This window comes from Mya arenaria, chromosome 6, assembly GCF_026914265.1.
Source record: "Mya arenaria isolate MELC-2E11 chromosome 6, ASM2691426v1".
Lineage (NCBI taxonomy): Eukaryota > Metazoa > Mollusca > Bivalvia > Myida > Myidae > Mya > Mya arenaria.
The window spans coordinates 1,697,997-1,714,466 of record NC_069127.1 but is presented as its reverse complement, the minus strand read 5'-3'; the positions used below and the strand labels follow the sequence as shown (position 1 = coordinate 1,714,466).

The following is a 16,470-nucleotide window of genomic DNA, read 5'->3' as shown; positions in this document are numbered from 1 at the left end:
TTTGACAAGTTGTTTATTGCACCATGTTATTTAAATTGACAGATTAATATGGTATTTTAACATGGAACATAATATAACAGCTTGAATGCTTTTGCTGTATTAAAATCATTTACTATGTAAGAAGATCAGTATTGAAAATGTACTAAACCTACTATAGAGGTGAGTTTTTTAGTGATAATTAATTGTTGTTTTTCAATCAAATGTTATCAAAATTGGCTGAAATGTGGCAAACTTGATTATCCTTTAAATGGCAAAACATTTGCAGTTAAAACCCATTATTTTAAGAATGAACTTGAATTGAAAAGGAAATGGGAGTTTTCCATAATAATAAAAATGAAATAAATACTTTACTAGGCTGAAAGACTGTTTTCAGGATACTTCATAAAAAGATATTGTGTTCTTAAAAACTTTGTGTTGATTTTTTTATGAGAGAAGCCCTTTTTGCAAGAATTTGTTATTTTATGTCTAAAACTCTTACAGTGTCAGCTGTGAGATCCCAAATCACATTTTGAGATCCCATCTAAAAATTCCAAATATTGTATATTAAGCAGAAATTTAGTATGTAAAATTTGCAAAAAAGAACTCTTTTTATCTTGTTTTAACCAGTAACCAATGGTATAAAACTGGTTAATTCGTTGGATTGGTTAAAATTAGCCAAAATGTTTATTGATTGGTCAAAACCTATCCAATACTTACTGTTGACCAATCAAATAGGTATTATGAGCAAACTAGCCAAAAAACTGTGTATAACTTATCCAGTTTTATACTTATGGCAGCTGGTAACAAAGATTTGATCTTCAAATGTAACTAACCATATATCTAAAATCTTTTACTTGCGACTCTGTTTTCCTATATGAACTTTCATTTGTTGAGAGTCGAATCGAAAATTATAGAAATGTATTCAAAAGTATTCCCACCTTGCAGCACTGGCGAAATAGATGCCTGACCCGAGCATGCCTGGATCTGACCTTTTACCTCCGTGGTCATCAACTACTACACGTGGCATCATCAGACCTCTGGAAATCAATGTAGGTCATTGTTATCATACTAAAAACAGAATTCATGTATATATGTGCTCAAGACAGGACATATTGCATACCCCTATTGACAAGCAAGCAATTGATCTATTAATTCCAATAGAAATCAGTGCTGGGATTTGAAGCATCAAGCTAAATACAATGTATTTTACAGTATTATTATTTCTTCCTACCTGGACAAAATCCCAACCATATTGTTGGCCTTGGTAGCGTGGTACAGTAATTGAGGGTTACTCAGGCTGTTTGCAAAATTTGCGGTCTCAACTGGTCTGTTTACTGTATATATCGCCTGGATCTCGACGTCGCTTGCACTGAAACTAACAACATTTGTTTTGTTTTTATGTGTAACACAATAAACCAGCTCACCCAGGGCCATGCAGCTCTGTCTAGCTAGCGGTGTCTTGTGAAAACTGTTAAATTATTATATTTTCCCCCATATCTTACAAAATGATATACAGGCTGGCGGCTACAGTGGCTATACAGTGCTTAAGGCTGTTTGACCAGTGTACTGGGGAGCAAAATATCAAGTAAGTTACGTACCAGTACAAACCTGAACTATCAATATTTAACAGAGTATTTTTCAGAACTAGAAATATGACATGATCACAAATTATGCCAGAAAAACATATCTGGTGTTATTCTAATGTATAAGGAAGTAACACCAATTTTGTATCCTTCATCATTATCAGCAGCAGTGTAGGACTAGAAATTGAGACATTTCATGGCACAGTGAGAGGCATACTGACACATACAATATATTATGGTTTGAAACAAACTCAGACTCTTTTGTGGTGTTGAGTAGGAATTGAGACACGTCATGCCGCAGGGGTAGGCATACTGACACATACCATATACTATGGTTAAAACAAACTCAAGACACTCTTGTCATGTTAAGTAAGTCTTAACAACACCTGAAGAAATAACTGCCATAAGTGAACATCAAAACTACATGTAATATGACTGCAAGCATTATAAAACATACATACCCAATCATTGAATCATAGAAGTTTTCCCTGACAGTTTCATACTCTGTCCCATCCTCTGGTAGACTAGTAACCTGGCACCTGAGTGCACGGTACTTAGACTGTGTGCTTGACTGGGTTGACCAGTCTGTCGCCTCACTCACTGACAACATGTCCTTGATCAGCTAAAATTATAAGTAGTCGTTGTTATTGTTGTTGTTGGCACTAGAGTAGTGACCAATGATATATTTTTCAAATGATACTGGGACCAGGTCGGACTCAACTCCATAAAAAAACAGTAAATCCTTGAGTATGTGCATGTAATGTAGATTTGATACCACACAACTTTTCAAAAGCTGAGTGTTCCTATTCTTTACTTATCTCAAGAGCTAAATCTCAACAGCCTAATATTTATATTCATTAATATCTCAACAGCCAAATGTTTATATTATTTTCATATCAAAACAGCTGTCAGATTGTTTCTATTCTTTCCTTATCTCAACAGCTAAATGTTTCTATTCTTTTCATATCTCAACAGCTAAATGTTTCAATTCTTTTTATATCTCAACAGCTAAATGTTTCTATTCTTTTCATATCTCAACAGCTAAATGTTTCTATTCTTTACTTATCTCAAGAGCTAAATCTCAACAGCTAAATGTTTCTATTCTTTTCATATCAAAACAGCTGAATGTTTCTATTCTTTTCATATCTCAACAGCTTAATGTTTCTATTCTTTTCATATCTCAACAGCTAAATTTTTCTATTCTTTTTACATCTCAACAGCTAGATGTTTCTATTCTTTTCATATCTCAACAGCTGAATGTTACTATTCTTTTCATATCAAAACAGCTAAATGTTACTATTTTTTGTATGTGATTTTCATATATTCAATTTCTATACGGCATAACATTTTACAACCTTATAGCCCAGTTAGAAATACCTCTTACACTTTGAAACTTACAGCTGTGACCTTGACCAAACTTGTGTTACTAACCTGGCAAAGATCTTGTTGCTTGGAGAGCCAAGCCTTGTTACACTCATCCTTGCTGAAGCCATTAAAAATGGGGATGGTGCTGTAGAATGTCTGGGCCAGTTTCACCGCCTTCTCCTGATCCCCCGTATCCAAGGCTGACCGTACCTGCTTCAACACAGCTTCTGCTTTCTCTACCTGCAAACATCCATGCAATCATTCAAATTGCTTAATATCTATTGGAATTAATTGAGAGAATGATTCCATTGTAAAACCCTGTCTATTCATTTTTAAACTTGTCACATGCCGTCTGCTTGGCCACACTGGAGCAGACTCCAATGCTTGTCTGTTCTTATCTTTTTTTCAAATGAATAAGAGGCATTCATGATCATTGTTAAAACCAGATTGATGCCTCCAACATAAATCACGCAATGCCATTGGTCAAGGACTGGTCACGTGGTGACCCCATATTTTTCCATATTGGGTCACCAAATTTATATTATACCAAAACGGCGCCTCGCTTTCACCCGATATAGTTTCCTTTGCCCTGTTTATCCCATAGTGGGTCACCCACTAGCCCCATAACTTATAATATTGTCTCTCTTCCATGCTTTATCTTGAACGTTCTTTGAGTTATGGCGACGGTTAAAGCTTTTGTACAAGGATGTTGCCAATGAGACCAAGGCTAAAACAAAATCTTACCTTTTTCAATGAAAAACAGACAAGCTCATAAACTTACATACCAACATACTAACCTGTTCAAGTTTGATGTTTTCAATGTCAGTAAGGAGGATATCTTGCAATTTGCCAAGTGCCTCGAGCCAAACATGTTCCACCAGCTGCCCCACCTTCTCTGACATCTCTCCACCTTCCAGCCCCAGTTCTCCCATCATCTACGGGGAAACAAGAGGTTCAAACAGGTTTGAAAAACAATCACAATATTATAAGAGTGCCTTTTATTCATTTTTCAATCCTTTTCACTGAAGTGTGCTGCAAACGGTAAGATTATACCCAATGAGCCGCAAGTACATCTTAAGCAATTACCAACAATAAAAGTGATGTCTGGGCATACAAGCCATTCCCCTGTATCAAGGTTGGAAATGAAAATCCTGTTATATTTCATTAAATTTTTTTTACAAATATTTCAATTTTATGGGTCTTTTGAAATATTTAAATAGATTTACCAACTCAAGGTAATGGGAGTCTCCATTATTGACTTTCCAGTGATATAAGTGGCCTTATAGTAAATTATTTACACCCTGCAAAATTCCATTCCTTAAATGAACAGCCTTCCTTGGCAATATTGATTATCATCTTATGAACACAACATCTTCCGAAATGTTTGGATTGCGAATGATATACAGTCGAAACTCGTTGGCTCGATATCTTATGGCTCGATTATCCTCGTTGGCTCGAACCAGTTTAAACAGAGCAATTTTTTATTACTCTGTTTATAGAAAATTCGATCAGATGGCTCGATATCTTGAGGGTCGATATTTCTCCACGCTCGATGTCATTTTCGCGGTCCTGAGTAAGAATTTCACACTTTGCTTGGGTCGATGTCATTTTCCCGGGTTCAGGTAAGAATCTCACACCTTGAATTGTTTGCTTGGCTTCATTTAGCACAAGGCGCTAACCGATAAAAATTGCTGGATTTTAATATAATTATTATCAAACTTAAATGGTTTAACTGAACTGTTTGAATAAACAGGCCATCACTTTAAGTTCTGTCTCTAATTATTATCCATGTAAAAATGTCAATGCTCTTTGGTATAACTTATAAGCTATGTTTGTGTTACTCAATGTTTAAAAAAAAAAATTGTGTTTTTTGTGCATTAATGTATTTTAATGATAATAAAAAAAAATCAAATGATATTTTCAAAATATCGAATAAGTTATGTTACGAACTGCACTATGTCCAATAAATACTCTTCTCTTGTGGAGATAGTGTAGCCAATAACAAACAAGGTAAACCAGACTTTTTGTAACGAATACAAAAAAATAACATTGTTTAAGCAATCCCGTTTGGCTCGATATTCTCGAGGCTCGAAGTATTTTGGCCGTTCCCTAGAATATCGAGCCATCAAGTTTCGACTGTACTTGAAAATTGAAAATTGCTTATCTTGTTATTGTTAAAGGCCACAAAAAATTTAATTGACATGTTAATAAGTATATCATTGCCATAATCATTTCAATTTATGTTAAAAATCAACTCAAAAATGAAAAAACAATCCTGCGTTGTTATGCCACAAATGATGAACTGGTAACGTTTGGATGGTTCCATATACATAACCTACTAGTGCAGACTTGGTGATTATAAGACTGATCTGGATAAAAAAAATCCAGAATGTATTTAAGACAGTATTTCAGTGGACAATGTATTTAACTGAACAATTTAATTTTACAATGTCAAGAAGCTTTATGTATGGACTGATATCTATTTTTAATAATAAAATGAAGTGGTCACCAAATACACATGAAGGTGTTGACAAGTAAATGTACTTACATGTCTGAACTTCATGGATCCAGCGTTGCTTGTGGGTGGTTGGTATGTGTGTACCATGAGGCCCCGCTCTTGTTCCTCGTAAAGGTGACTGTACACTGCCAGGGCCTGCTCCACACTGCCACAATACCGGGCCTCCATCTCTCCTGTACCTCCTCTCTGTAACACAGCAGTTCTGAGATATAAGCTTAGAAAGGTAAGGTAGTCCCAGGGTATGCCTAAAACGGGTGTTTTGAGTTTCACCAGGAGCATAATTATTTATGTCACTCAAAATGGACCCAATATCTCGAAATAATTTTACGTAATGATCAAGTATCATATTTTATTAATTCTCTCTTGCTTAAAAACATTTAAGAAATTTAACACAGTCGATCAGGAAAACCCTTAAATTAATGAAAATATTTCCTTAAAAAATATCAAAATACTTTAAAGCAAGAAAATGACACAGTTTATACTATACAAAAATACTGTAGTGATCTTAGCTTAAGCCTGTTAAGGGGACTTGAGATTATAAATTAGGACCAAAACTGATGATTATCCAAGAACAGATTCAACAATAATTGTATTAGCTGTAAGCTATCATCAGAATAATCTTATAGAAATTAGTTTAAAGCAAGTCCTACCTCGACTGTGTGCACCAGGCCGCTATGGGAGAATACTCTGTACTTGTACTCGTGTGTAGAGTTACCTGCCAGGAAACCCTCATCAACATGAACCTCCAGGACAGCAAACGTTGCCTGCATCTTACTCTTAACTGTCTTCTGTTGAAGGAGAGAGAAACTCAAGTTTTCACAAAAGCCTTGACAACACAACATCTCTGCCAATGTATCTCATTTCTAAAATGGTTGCTTTCACATTCAACTTGTTTCTGAGAATTATTCCATTCAGCCAATGTCACATCTTTTATACCGGTATACATTATTTTACAAATGGATGTGACAAGAATATATAATAATACTTTTCAGGGCCTGCTGCCATATTTTGTTACCTCTCCTTTGAACATGGCAAACTTGGCCACTTGATAGTCATCTGTATACGAGGGCGTGTTCTTATCCTCAACCCTCCAGGCCTTGATCCCGTGAACGTTGACAACTGACTTAAACTCCTTCTTCTTCTCCTTCTTCTGATATCTTGTAGCTGGAAAACGTTAACACATGGATGATGTAGTAAAACAAATCGAAATATGTCAGATAGATTTTGGCAAAAAAATTTGTATAATGTAATATTAAATGTTATTTACTATACTTTCAATTATTACAGTTTTAGTTGTTTAATGTAATATTGAATGTTGTTTACTATACTTTCATTAATATAACTGTTTTAGTCTCACACCAAAATATGGATATAAATAAAAAGTACTTGCCAGTAATGCGTAAAAACAAACCCTGACATTTTATCATTTAAAACTACCCAAGTACCAACAAGCCCAGCAGCCTAAAATATTGCCAAGATAAGGTTCAAGACCAAAACAAGGGACACCAAATGTCACATAATGATAAACACATAATATCGTTTTGACCACCTTGACACAGTCAGTGGAAACTTAAATAAGAACTCACTGGAGATTTAAACCAGCCAGACTCACACTGACATGTCCCATCTAACATATCTAATCCTCTCTGTAACACAGCAGTTTTGAGATAGTCCCAGGGTATGCCTAAAAGGGGTATTTTGAGGCCCACCAAGAGCATATTTATTTTTATTTAAACCGGTCAGGCTTACACTGACTTGTACCATCCTACATCTCAACTCTAACCAACCCTAAAAGCATCTTTAAAAACTATAAGCTTAAACACTGACATACCTTAACTAAAGGGTTGACTTATCTATAACATACAGTGTAGACAGATTATAATGAATTAAATAAGGTGCAAAATTGACTTCAATAGTTTGTAAAGCATCACAAACAGGTATCAAAGCGGTGATATTTGAAATGTTTCCCTCACGCACTATGACATCATTGGAATTTCCAAACTTTATTTTTTAGAATGCATATAATTAATGCTTATTTGATTTTTTTAAATTTTGATCAAGTAATAAAACAGTTATTTTTGGCAATAGTCAAAACTGTTATCCCTTGGTGTCATGATGGTATTATGAACTGGCATTGGGCATATATTCATATGTCATGCCCTCCACCTGGGGACAACAGTTTCGACTGTTACCCAAATAACCATGAAATAACTGTATACTGTCCCCTAAATAACCACAAGATAAGGTATACACAAAACTATGCACAAACCTACCTGATATCTTTCCTTCTTTAAGGCCATCAGCCTTTGACTCGCCTAACATGAGAAAGTTGTCAGTGTTCTGTAGCTTGCCTGCCTCTAGACATGCATGCACCCACTGGGGGGACACAACAGGGATCCCATACTTCACACCCATACGACACTTGTACGAGTCTGTAGCCTTGCCTGAGTCATTGCATACCACATGAGTACTCTGAAATACATGAGTCATTGCATACCACATGGGTACTCTGAAATACATGAGTCATTGCATACCACATGAGTACTCTGAAATACATGAGTCATTGCATACCACATGAGTACTCTGAAATACATAAGTCATTGCATACCACATGAGTACTCTGAAATACATGAGTCGGTGCATACCACATGGGTACTCTAAAATACATATACATGTTTTAAAATCATTTAAAGTTTTTAAAATCATCTAAGTCTTAAAAACATGTGAGGTCAGAACTCACATCAGATAAAAGAACTACAAACATGTACAGCCAATACAATTGTTACAATATGGTATTACATAGATGAGAGAGTATCTGAGTTACCAGGGCTAGATTAATTGGAAAAGCAAGGTTCCTGGGTTTGATGCCCTATAATGGCAGCATACAGCCTGTTAAACAAGCATAACTGACAACAGAACAAGAGATGGTTTACCTTCTTAGTGACAATGAAGGAAACAATTCCTCCATTGGAAGTGATGTCCTTTCTCAGTTTTGTCTTCTCTTTGAACTTGACAGCAGTGGTCAGGTCCAGCACAATTTGACACCCATTAAACATGTCTAAAAGTTAGAGCAAAACATTGAATAACAGTAACATATAATCATTCGTTCTTTCAGGATGTATTAACAATTTTCAAAGCAACATATAACTAGTACTCACATGTTGGAATCTAAAACAATCATCAAAGAAAGTATATCCCACAGCTGTAATTATCCATTCAGTAAAAAAATATTTATTTAGTATGTACCTATATTGATATCAGATATTTTTTTGGCTTAATGACAACCAATATGATTAAAGAAAACCTGAGAGGAAAAGTGTACAGTTGTGGCAATAGCACATGCTTTATTTGACTGAGCACCAACTGAACTAACTGGGCAGTTGGTTCCTAACCACACCTTATACAGTCAAACCCCATTGGCTCGAAATCCCAGGGACTGGCGAAAATACCTCGAGCCTCGAAAAATTTGAGCCTAGCGGATTGTTTACCCTCAGTATTAAGAAATAATATCTAGTTCAAGCTAATGGGGAATTCGAGCCAAGTGAGTTTGAGCCAATGGGGTTCGACTGTACCATCCTCCCTCCATTAAGCTTCTAGGCACATCCTAGCACTCATGTTGCTTTCTTCGAACACCAGTTAAGTAATCCTTGGCCAAGTATAATTCCTGCAGCCACTTTAAATAACATTATGACCTTTATCCAACTTCTTGTACACATGTATTTCGCACCATTTGTAACTACCCAGTATTCATTTATATATTTGGAAAATTTTTAGTTGAGTATGAACCCTTTAGCATCTGGCATTAAGCTGCAATGTGTCCTACTTTCTCCATGCAATGCCATTCAGACCTTAGTCGGAAATATGATCATTATTTAAAGTTTGAAATTGATTCAATATCAACACAGGGTACACTTTTCCCCTCAGGTTTACTTTTGACCTGCAGACCGGAGTATGATTTGCTAAGATTTGACAACTGTCAACTTACAGGGCATTTTCTGTCCATTTTGGAAAAAATACACTTGACCATTTGGAAAATTTGCGTCGTAAAATCTACAAATTTGGGAAGAAATTTCAAGCCTTTTGTTTTTTAAATTTAGGATCAAGTACCTGCATAAATTGAGATATTTCGGTAATAAGTGCCGATATTGAGAATAAAAAAAATCAACAAAACCATCATTTTTGGCAACATAAATCTGTGAAATTAGTATATTTAACCATGAATGTCACTGAAAAGTACTGATTATGGATGAACAAATTTCCAAATCATTTGCTCCCGCTGTCCGTATTAGTGTATCTCACGCCTGCAATAAGGGTGGGGGTGAGCCAGGCTTCTCATGACAGCAGTTTCATCTCATTGGGAGGGTTTTCTTGAAATTGGGAAAATATACTTATTTGGCATTGGGAATTGGTCATTCTGACCTATGAGATGAGCAGAAAAAGGCTCGACTCCCTACAAAATTATTATTGCATTCAATGTTTACCTGATATTTTTCTTGAGCTTCTTTAAAATCGGTTGGAAATTGACAATGGACATTGAATGTCACAGGAGAATGACGATTTTCTATTACTTCTTTATCTAATTTTAGTTATTTTTCATTACTTCCGTATATCGCTCGAAACAGACAACAGTGTTGTTTGTTGTTTTTTAAAGTGACAGACAACAGTTTTGTACATTAAAATTGTAATTACAATCGGCCAATTGTATGGTATGCGGCAGACAACACAAAATACAAGAACTACAGACATTTTTTTTTTGTAATTTTACGTTTTATACTTTGTATTTTAAAGTTGCCGAATCAGATATAAATATAATACTAAACATCACTTCATCGGTAGAGAAAATAAAGGCGGGTTTTCCCACAGTGATTTTTAAAAGTGGTATAGTTATATACGAGTAATTAGAAAACATATTGTATCTGTTAAAATTTCGCGGAAAGATCAACCATTGTGCGACCAATAATCATGTGGAATGAGTGATGGCATATTACAATTAAAATGTCCAAACACGTTTATTTTATTCAAAGATTAGCAACACACGGTCACGGTTCTCAACTTAATCATGAAATAGTCAATCACACAATACATACAAGTAAAAATAAATAGCCTATATACTTATTACAAAAAAATGGAAATCCAATTAATATCAAAGGAACGATCAAGTATCAATACAAAAGTCATTTCTTGTTGTTGTTTTTAAAAAATATTCTTTAAACAAGAGAAAGAAATACAATTAAGGACCCAAAAAAGAAGGATGCTTGCGATAAATATTACTGTATTGTGAAACACTTTTATTTACACTTATATCCTACATGGGCAATTTACCTTTATACTGGTGCTACTTCTACAACTGCTACTGAAACTGCTGCTAGTAATACTGTAATTGGAACGCATAATAAATGACTGTTGTACAATTACCCGCCACCCCGCCCCCACCCCACCCCAACGTTTTAATACTAATAATACATCATTGTACCTTTTTTGCAATTTTGGAAAAACAAGTGCGAACAATCTGTCGAACGAAACATCAATTTGCTTGACCCAAGATATGATAATGCATTGTAGGACTTAAAATGGAGTGTCGAGTGATCCTGGTGAATTGTGGCGAGTAGTTGGTGATCCTGGAAAACCATGGCGAGAAGTGGGTGATCCTGGTGAATAGTGGCGAGTGTTGAGTGATCCTGGCGAGTTGGGGCGAGTAGTTGGTGATCCTTGAGAACCAAGGCGAGAAGTGGGGATCCTGGCGAAAAGTGGCGAGTGTTGAGTGATCCTGGCGAATCGGGGCGAGTAGTTGGTGATCCTTAAGAATAAAGGCGAGTAGTGGGTAATCCTGGTGAGTAGTGGCGAGTGTTGAGTGATCCTGGCGAATCGTGGCGAGTAGTTGGTGATCCGTAAGAACCATGGCGAGTAGTGGGTGATCCTGGTGAGTAGTGGCGAGTGTTGAGTGATCCTGGCGAATCGTGGCGAATTTTGTGTGGTCCTGGTGATATTAGTGGCCAGTATAAGATTATCCTGGTGAATCGTGCCGAGAAATGGGTGATAATGATTAATCGTGACACGTGCTGAGAGTAAATGGTGAAAAGCGTTGAGAAGTTGGTGATCCTGGCGAATATTGGCGAGTGTTGATTGATTCTGGCGAATTGTGGCGAGTAGTTGGTGATCCTTGAGAATCAAGGCGAATAGTAGGTGATCCTGATGAAAAGTGGCGAGTGTTGAGTGATCATGACGAACTGGGGCGAGTAGTTGGTGATCCTTGAGAACCAAGGCGAGTAGTGGGTGATCCTGGTAAATAGTGGCGAGTGTTGAATGATCCAGGCGAATCGTGGCGAGTAGTTGGTGATCCTTACGAACCATGGCGAGTAGTGGGTGATCCTGGTGAGTAGTGGCGAGTGTTGAGTGATCCTGGCGAATCGTGGCGAGTATTTTGTGGTCCTGGTGAGTTGTGGCGAGTTTTAGGTGATTGTGGTGAATCGTGGCGAGAAATGGGTGGTAATGGTTAATCGTGCTGGGAGTAAATGGTGAAAAGCGTCGAGAAGTGGGTGATCCTGGCGAATATTGGCGAGTGTTGAGTGATCCTGGCGAATTGTGGCGAGTAGTTGGTGATCCTTGAGAATCAAGGCGAGTAGTGGGTGATCCTGGTGAATAGTGGCGAGTGTTGAGTGATCCTGGCGAATTGTGGCGAGTAGTTGGTGATCCTTAAGAACAATTGCGAGTAGTGGGTGATCCTGGTGAGTAGTGGCGAGTGTTGAGTGATCCTGGTGAATTGTGGCGAGTAGCAAGTGATCCTGGAGAACCATTAAGAGAAGTGGGGATCCTGGTGAATAGTAATGAGTGTTGAGTGATCCTGGCGAATAGTGGCGAGTGTTGAGTGATCCTGGTGAATAGTGGCGAATGTTGAGTGATCCTGGTGAATTGTGGCGAGTAGTAAGTGATCCTGGAGAACCATTAAGAGAAGTGGGGATCCTGGTGAATAGTAATGAGTGTTGAGTGATCCTGGCGAATAGTGGCGAGTGTTGAGTGATCCTGGTGAATAGTGGCGAATGTTGAGTGATCCTGGTGAATTGTGGCGAGTAGTAAGTGATCCTGGAGAACCAAAAGAGAAGTGGGGATCCTGGTGAATAGTAATGAGTGTTGAGTGATCCTGGCGAATAGTGGCGAGTGTTGAGTGATCCTGGTGAATTGTGGCGAGTAGTAAGTGATCCTGGAGAACCAAAAGAGAAGTGGGGATCCTGGTGAATAGTAATGGTCAAGCCAGAGCTCTACAAATAAGTATGTCTTGTTCCCAGATCTTAGTGTCCACCTTCCAAGAGTGTTGGAGGCTATGACTGTTTTTTGTCTTTGCAAAAGTCTTTAAAATTTCCTTCCCTGGATTGGCATTCAATATACAATCTGGAAAACAGGAAACATTTTTCCTTCATTGATGGAACCGAACCTGGAAGTTTATTTTTCATTATTCGGTCATTGACTGACTTTGTTTGATCAACAGACCTTTCTTTGACGTAAAGGTCATAGTGCTCCTGGCCCACTTTGTACGCCTTTTCTATAATTGTATGAACCTCAGAGTCCATAATGAGCTTTGTGTCCAGTGTAAGCAGGTCACCACTGTTCTCTTTAAAAAGATTTCACGTTTCTTCAAAGACCTCAACGATAGCCTTCACTTCCTTGGAAAATGAGGTTTGAACAGCTGTAGTTCAAAGTGTTCAGTTGAACCATGAATGGTGTCATCTTTAAATTCTGCCACCATTTTTAATATTTCGGGGCCTACAACCATCCAGCGTTGTAGCGCAAGTGGATTGTCTGTCAAGCCTACATCCTAACCATCAGCTTTCACATTGGCATTTGCCTGTGCTTCATCAAGTGCTCTTTGGCCGTGAATGGACAGTTTGTTTTGTGTGCAATTAACTTTCCTGCAACAAGCTCTTCGTAGATGGCAGGGTGCATTTCTGACAGAGAGTATATGTCTCTGATATGCACCGATCTATAGCATAATTGATATGGTCAAAACTGAATTCCCATGGGATGAACTTTGCACGCAGTCTTGGTAGCTCAGAAATTTGCTGTCCTGATTGTTTCGATGATCTAAAACACACATTTTCCATTTTAAGCATAACGAACTAATATTTAAAATGTGGTTGCTCTGCTGTCATCTTGCCACACCAGTTTGTGCACCTCTGTAAGTTCTCTTCCGCTAGCATAGTTTGTTTGTATCTGTCGTAGGCATCATTCTGCAGGATTCATATTTTAGCAGCTGCTATCTGTTAGGCATGCCTTAATTGTCCTGGTTAAAAGTATGGCTTTCAACGGGGAGTCATCTACTTCACTCGTTGCAATCCCGGCATTAAAGTAAGTTCTCTTCCGCTAACATAGTTTGGTTGTATCTGTCCTAGGCATCATGCTGCAGGATTCAGATTTCAGCACCTGCTATCTGTTATGCATGCCTTGTCCTGGTTAAACGTATGGCTTTCAACAGGGAGTCATCGACTTCACTGGTTGCAATCCCGGCATTAAAGATGGAAGTTGCCTAATCACTTCCAACATGGCAGTCGTCAATGACTTTGAATGCTGTTATCTCAATGTTTAGTCCACAAACCATGATAAGATATTCTTCTCCATGTACTGCACTGGATTGATTTTGCAATTGCAAACAGTGGTTGATCCATTACTAGCACTGAAAATTGCCCAGTGTTGAGGTATTCTATTGCAGCCTAAGCTATTTTTATCGAGTGTTTTTATCATGGTTTCCGACTGTACGAATTCAAGGAACATGAGCTAAGGGCCTCAACAGTACTAGGAGCTATTTCATCCTGCTGTAAGGAAGCATGGTATGCAGTCAGCCTTGGTCAGCTCCTATATACTGAGCAGTTCCCATAGTTGTTCCTGGACCAGACATTATCCTTTGATGGTGCAACTGCTGCAATAGGATTATCTGGCTTGACCGGTCTTTTTAATTAGTAACAACATAATCTGGTGTGATCATGCGACAGACACTTTTTGGATGGCAAAAGAGAGGTAAGGACTACATAACGTAACTAAGAACAGTGGTGGCAGAGTTATGGGTTTTTTAGAACAAACACATGGGATGGGTTCAAACACGACCCGATGAGGGAATGTCGTTGCAGCCTTGTGTCCCACGTTGGAAGAAAGCTTACTGGGGAAAGACCATATATTAAACAATTTTGGGTCCGGTAACTTTTATGTATTTCCTAGATACCATGCAGGATCATGATCGTTAAATACCCGTCGGTGATGTTGCCAAAAATGGCCATATTAAATTATACAAAAGTATTTTTTGAATTAAAAATACTCCATAAATCATTTGTTGTGGCTTTCTTGGCCTGAAATATGTATATTTAGACACCCAAACCATGAGTTATGACATATAGTTACAAAGAAAAAGCATTTGAAAAAAATGGTCGGCCATTTTGGCGGCCATTCACTAGGGGGCGCTGCTGACTTAAAATAATCAGTATGGGGATGTTTATATATGTGCCAAGTGTCATGCTTTTAACCCTTTGTGCTCGGTTTCATGCTTAGCCGCCCCACTAGTCAGACATCGAAAAGGTTGATCGTAGGCGATCGTGACTTGATTCAGTACGAAAGGACTGGACTGTTCTGCGATTTAGTACGAGTTGCTTCCCATAATGCAGTCAATGAGTAAACTAGATGAAATGCATTTTCAGTACAATTAGACATTTCAAAGAAAACAGCGAACAGTTATCTGACAGCATGAAATGTTTATCTTGTATTGATATTTCTTTAAAGGCAAACATTCGAATAAGCGTTAAAGTTATTTGGAGAAGTATTCAATAAACTTTCATTAATACTTAATGGAACTACCTATAGTTTCATACTGTGCTGTCATAAAAAAGATTGATATAAAAAGTAAGGCTAGGTTTTACCTTTTCATCTATTGACGTACAACGATTCTACGGAGAAGCACAACATGCAGTGATACTGTCATAGAAGATTAAAAACTATTTTAACTGCGTTCATCCCTCGTATGACATCTACTGAGTATATATTGACATACACAATACATGTTTATTTGAAGAGGAATTAAGATTGCTGAATTGAAATGATTAATGAAAAAAACATGTATAATTTGTAATGTACTAGTTTGCACTGTCCTGTTTTGTAGGGAAATTTTGGGATGAACTTTCCAAAAAACAATGTAATTACAACTATTAAAAAAGGTCTGGCAGAGAAAAATACACAACGACCATGGCACTGGTCACCGATTTGTTTTCCAAATGCGTTTCCAGTTTATTAACGTGTGTTACAGAGCCATTCATGCAATATAACTATTTGAACTTTAATTATAATATTATGACAATGTCTTGAGAAATATAAAAAATCGTACAGGAAAGAAAACGTCTCTGGTTCAATATCACGATGTTGTTTCCTTTTTAGAAAGACGTAAAGAAAAATACTTCTTTTGCTAAAATGTTGCTTAAGAAACATCGGATTATGTGAGAATCTGTTAGGTACATGTAGGTAATGTCATGTGTCACAGCCGGTAACAGTTTCTTGGTATAATAAACCTCGACCCCATCGCCATTTAGACGGCGGTTACGATAAACCTTTAACCCCGGAGTCGCAACATTCATAGATATTGAGGCCGCAGCTACGATAAGCCTATAACCCCGGAGCCGCAACATTCATAGATATTGAGGCCGCAGCTACGATAAGCCTATAACTCCGGAGCCGAAACTTTCCAACATATTGAGACCGCGGCTACGATAAGCCTATAACCCCGGAGCCGCAACTTTCCTAGATATTGAGACTGCGGCTACGATAAGCCTATAACTCCGGAGCCGAAACTTTCCAACATATTGAGACCGCGGCTACGATAAGCCTATAACCCCGGAGCCGAAACTTTCCTAGATATTGAGACTGCGGCTACGATAAGCCTATAACCCCGGAGCCGCAACTTTCCTAGATATTGAGACTGCGGCTACGATAAGCCTATAACTCCGGAGCCGAAACTTTCCAACATATTGAGACCGCGGCTACGATAAGCCTATAACC

General features: G+C 37.7%; 2 protein-coding genes across 4 annotated transcripts in view; both read right to left on the bottom strand.

Moving 5' to 3' along the window:
- Window positions 1-10,062, bottom strand: part of LOC128237090 (protein mono-ADP-ribosyltransferase PARP4-like) — an 82,555-nt gene extending 72,493 nt beyond the window's left edge. For all 3 annotated transcript variants that reach the window (XM_052952296.1, XM_052952297.1, XM_052952299.1), the window contains exons 1-11: window positions 9,927-10,062; window positions 8,379-8,503; window positions 7,719-7,917; window positions 6,461-6,609; window positions 6,096-6,233; window positions 5,476-5,631; window positions 3,725-3,862; window positions 2,994-3,167; window positions 2,024-2,184; window positions 1,211-1,354; window positions 918-1,016 (exon numbers count right to left, since the gene is read on the bottom strand). In XM_052952296.1, the coding sequence (XP_052808256.1) occupies window positions 918-1,016; window positions 1,211-1,354; window positions 2,024-2,184; window positions 2,994-3,167; window positions 3,725-3,862; window positions 5,476-5,631; window positions 6,096-6,233; window positions 6,461-6,609; window positions 7,719-7,917; window positions 8,379-8,501 (1,481 nt within the window). In that variant the 5' untranslated portion in view covers window positions 8,502-8,503; window positions 9,927-10,062. The remainder of the gene's footprint in view (window positions 1-917; window positions 1,017-1,210; window positions 1,355-2,023; window positions 2,185-2,993; window positions 3,168-3,724; window positions 3,863-5,475; window positions 5,632-6,095; window positions 6,234-6,460; window positions 6,610-7,718; window positions 7,918-8,378; window positions 8,504-9,926) is intronic.
- A 948-nt stretch (window positions 10,063-11,010) lies between these two features.
- LOC128236805 (protein SON-like) lies at window positions 11,011-11,796 on the bottom strand. The gene has a single exon (XM_052951916.1). It carries the CDS (start codon window positions 11,794-11,796, stop codon window positions 11,011-11,013), a length of 786 nt encoding a protein of 261 aa, XP_052807876.1.
- Between the last annotated feature and the right edge of the window lie 4,674 nt (window positions 11,797-16,470).

Coding starts and splice junctions, on each gene's coding strand:
- LOC128236805 (XM_052951916.1), bottom strand. CDS start 11,796: ATGGTTCGTAAGGATCACCAACTACTCGCCACGATTCGCCTGGATCAT.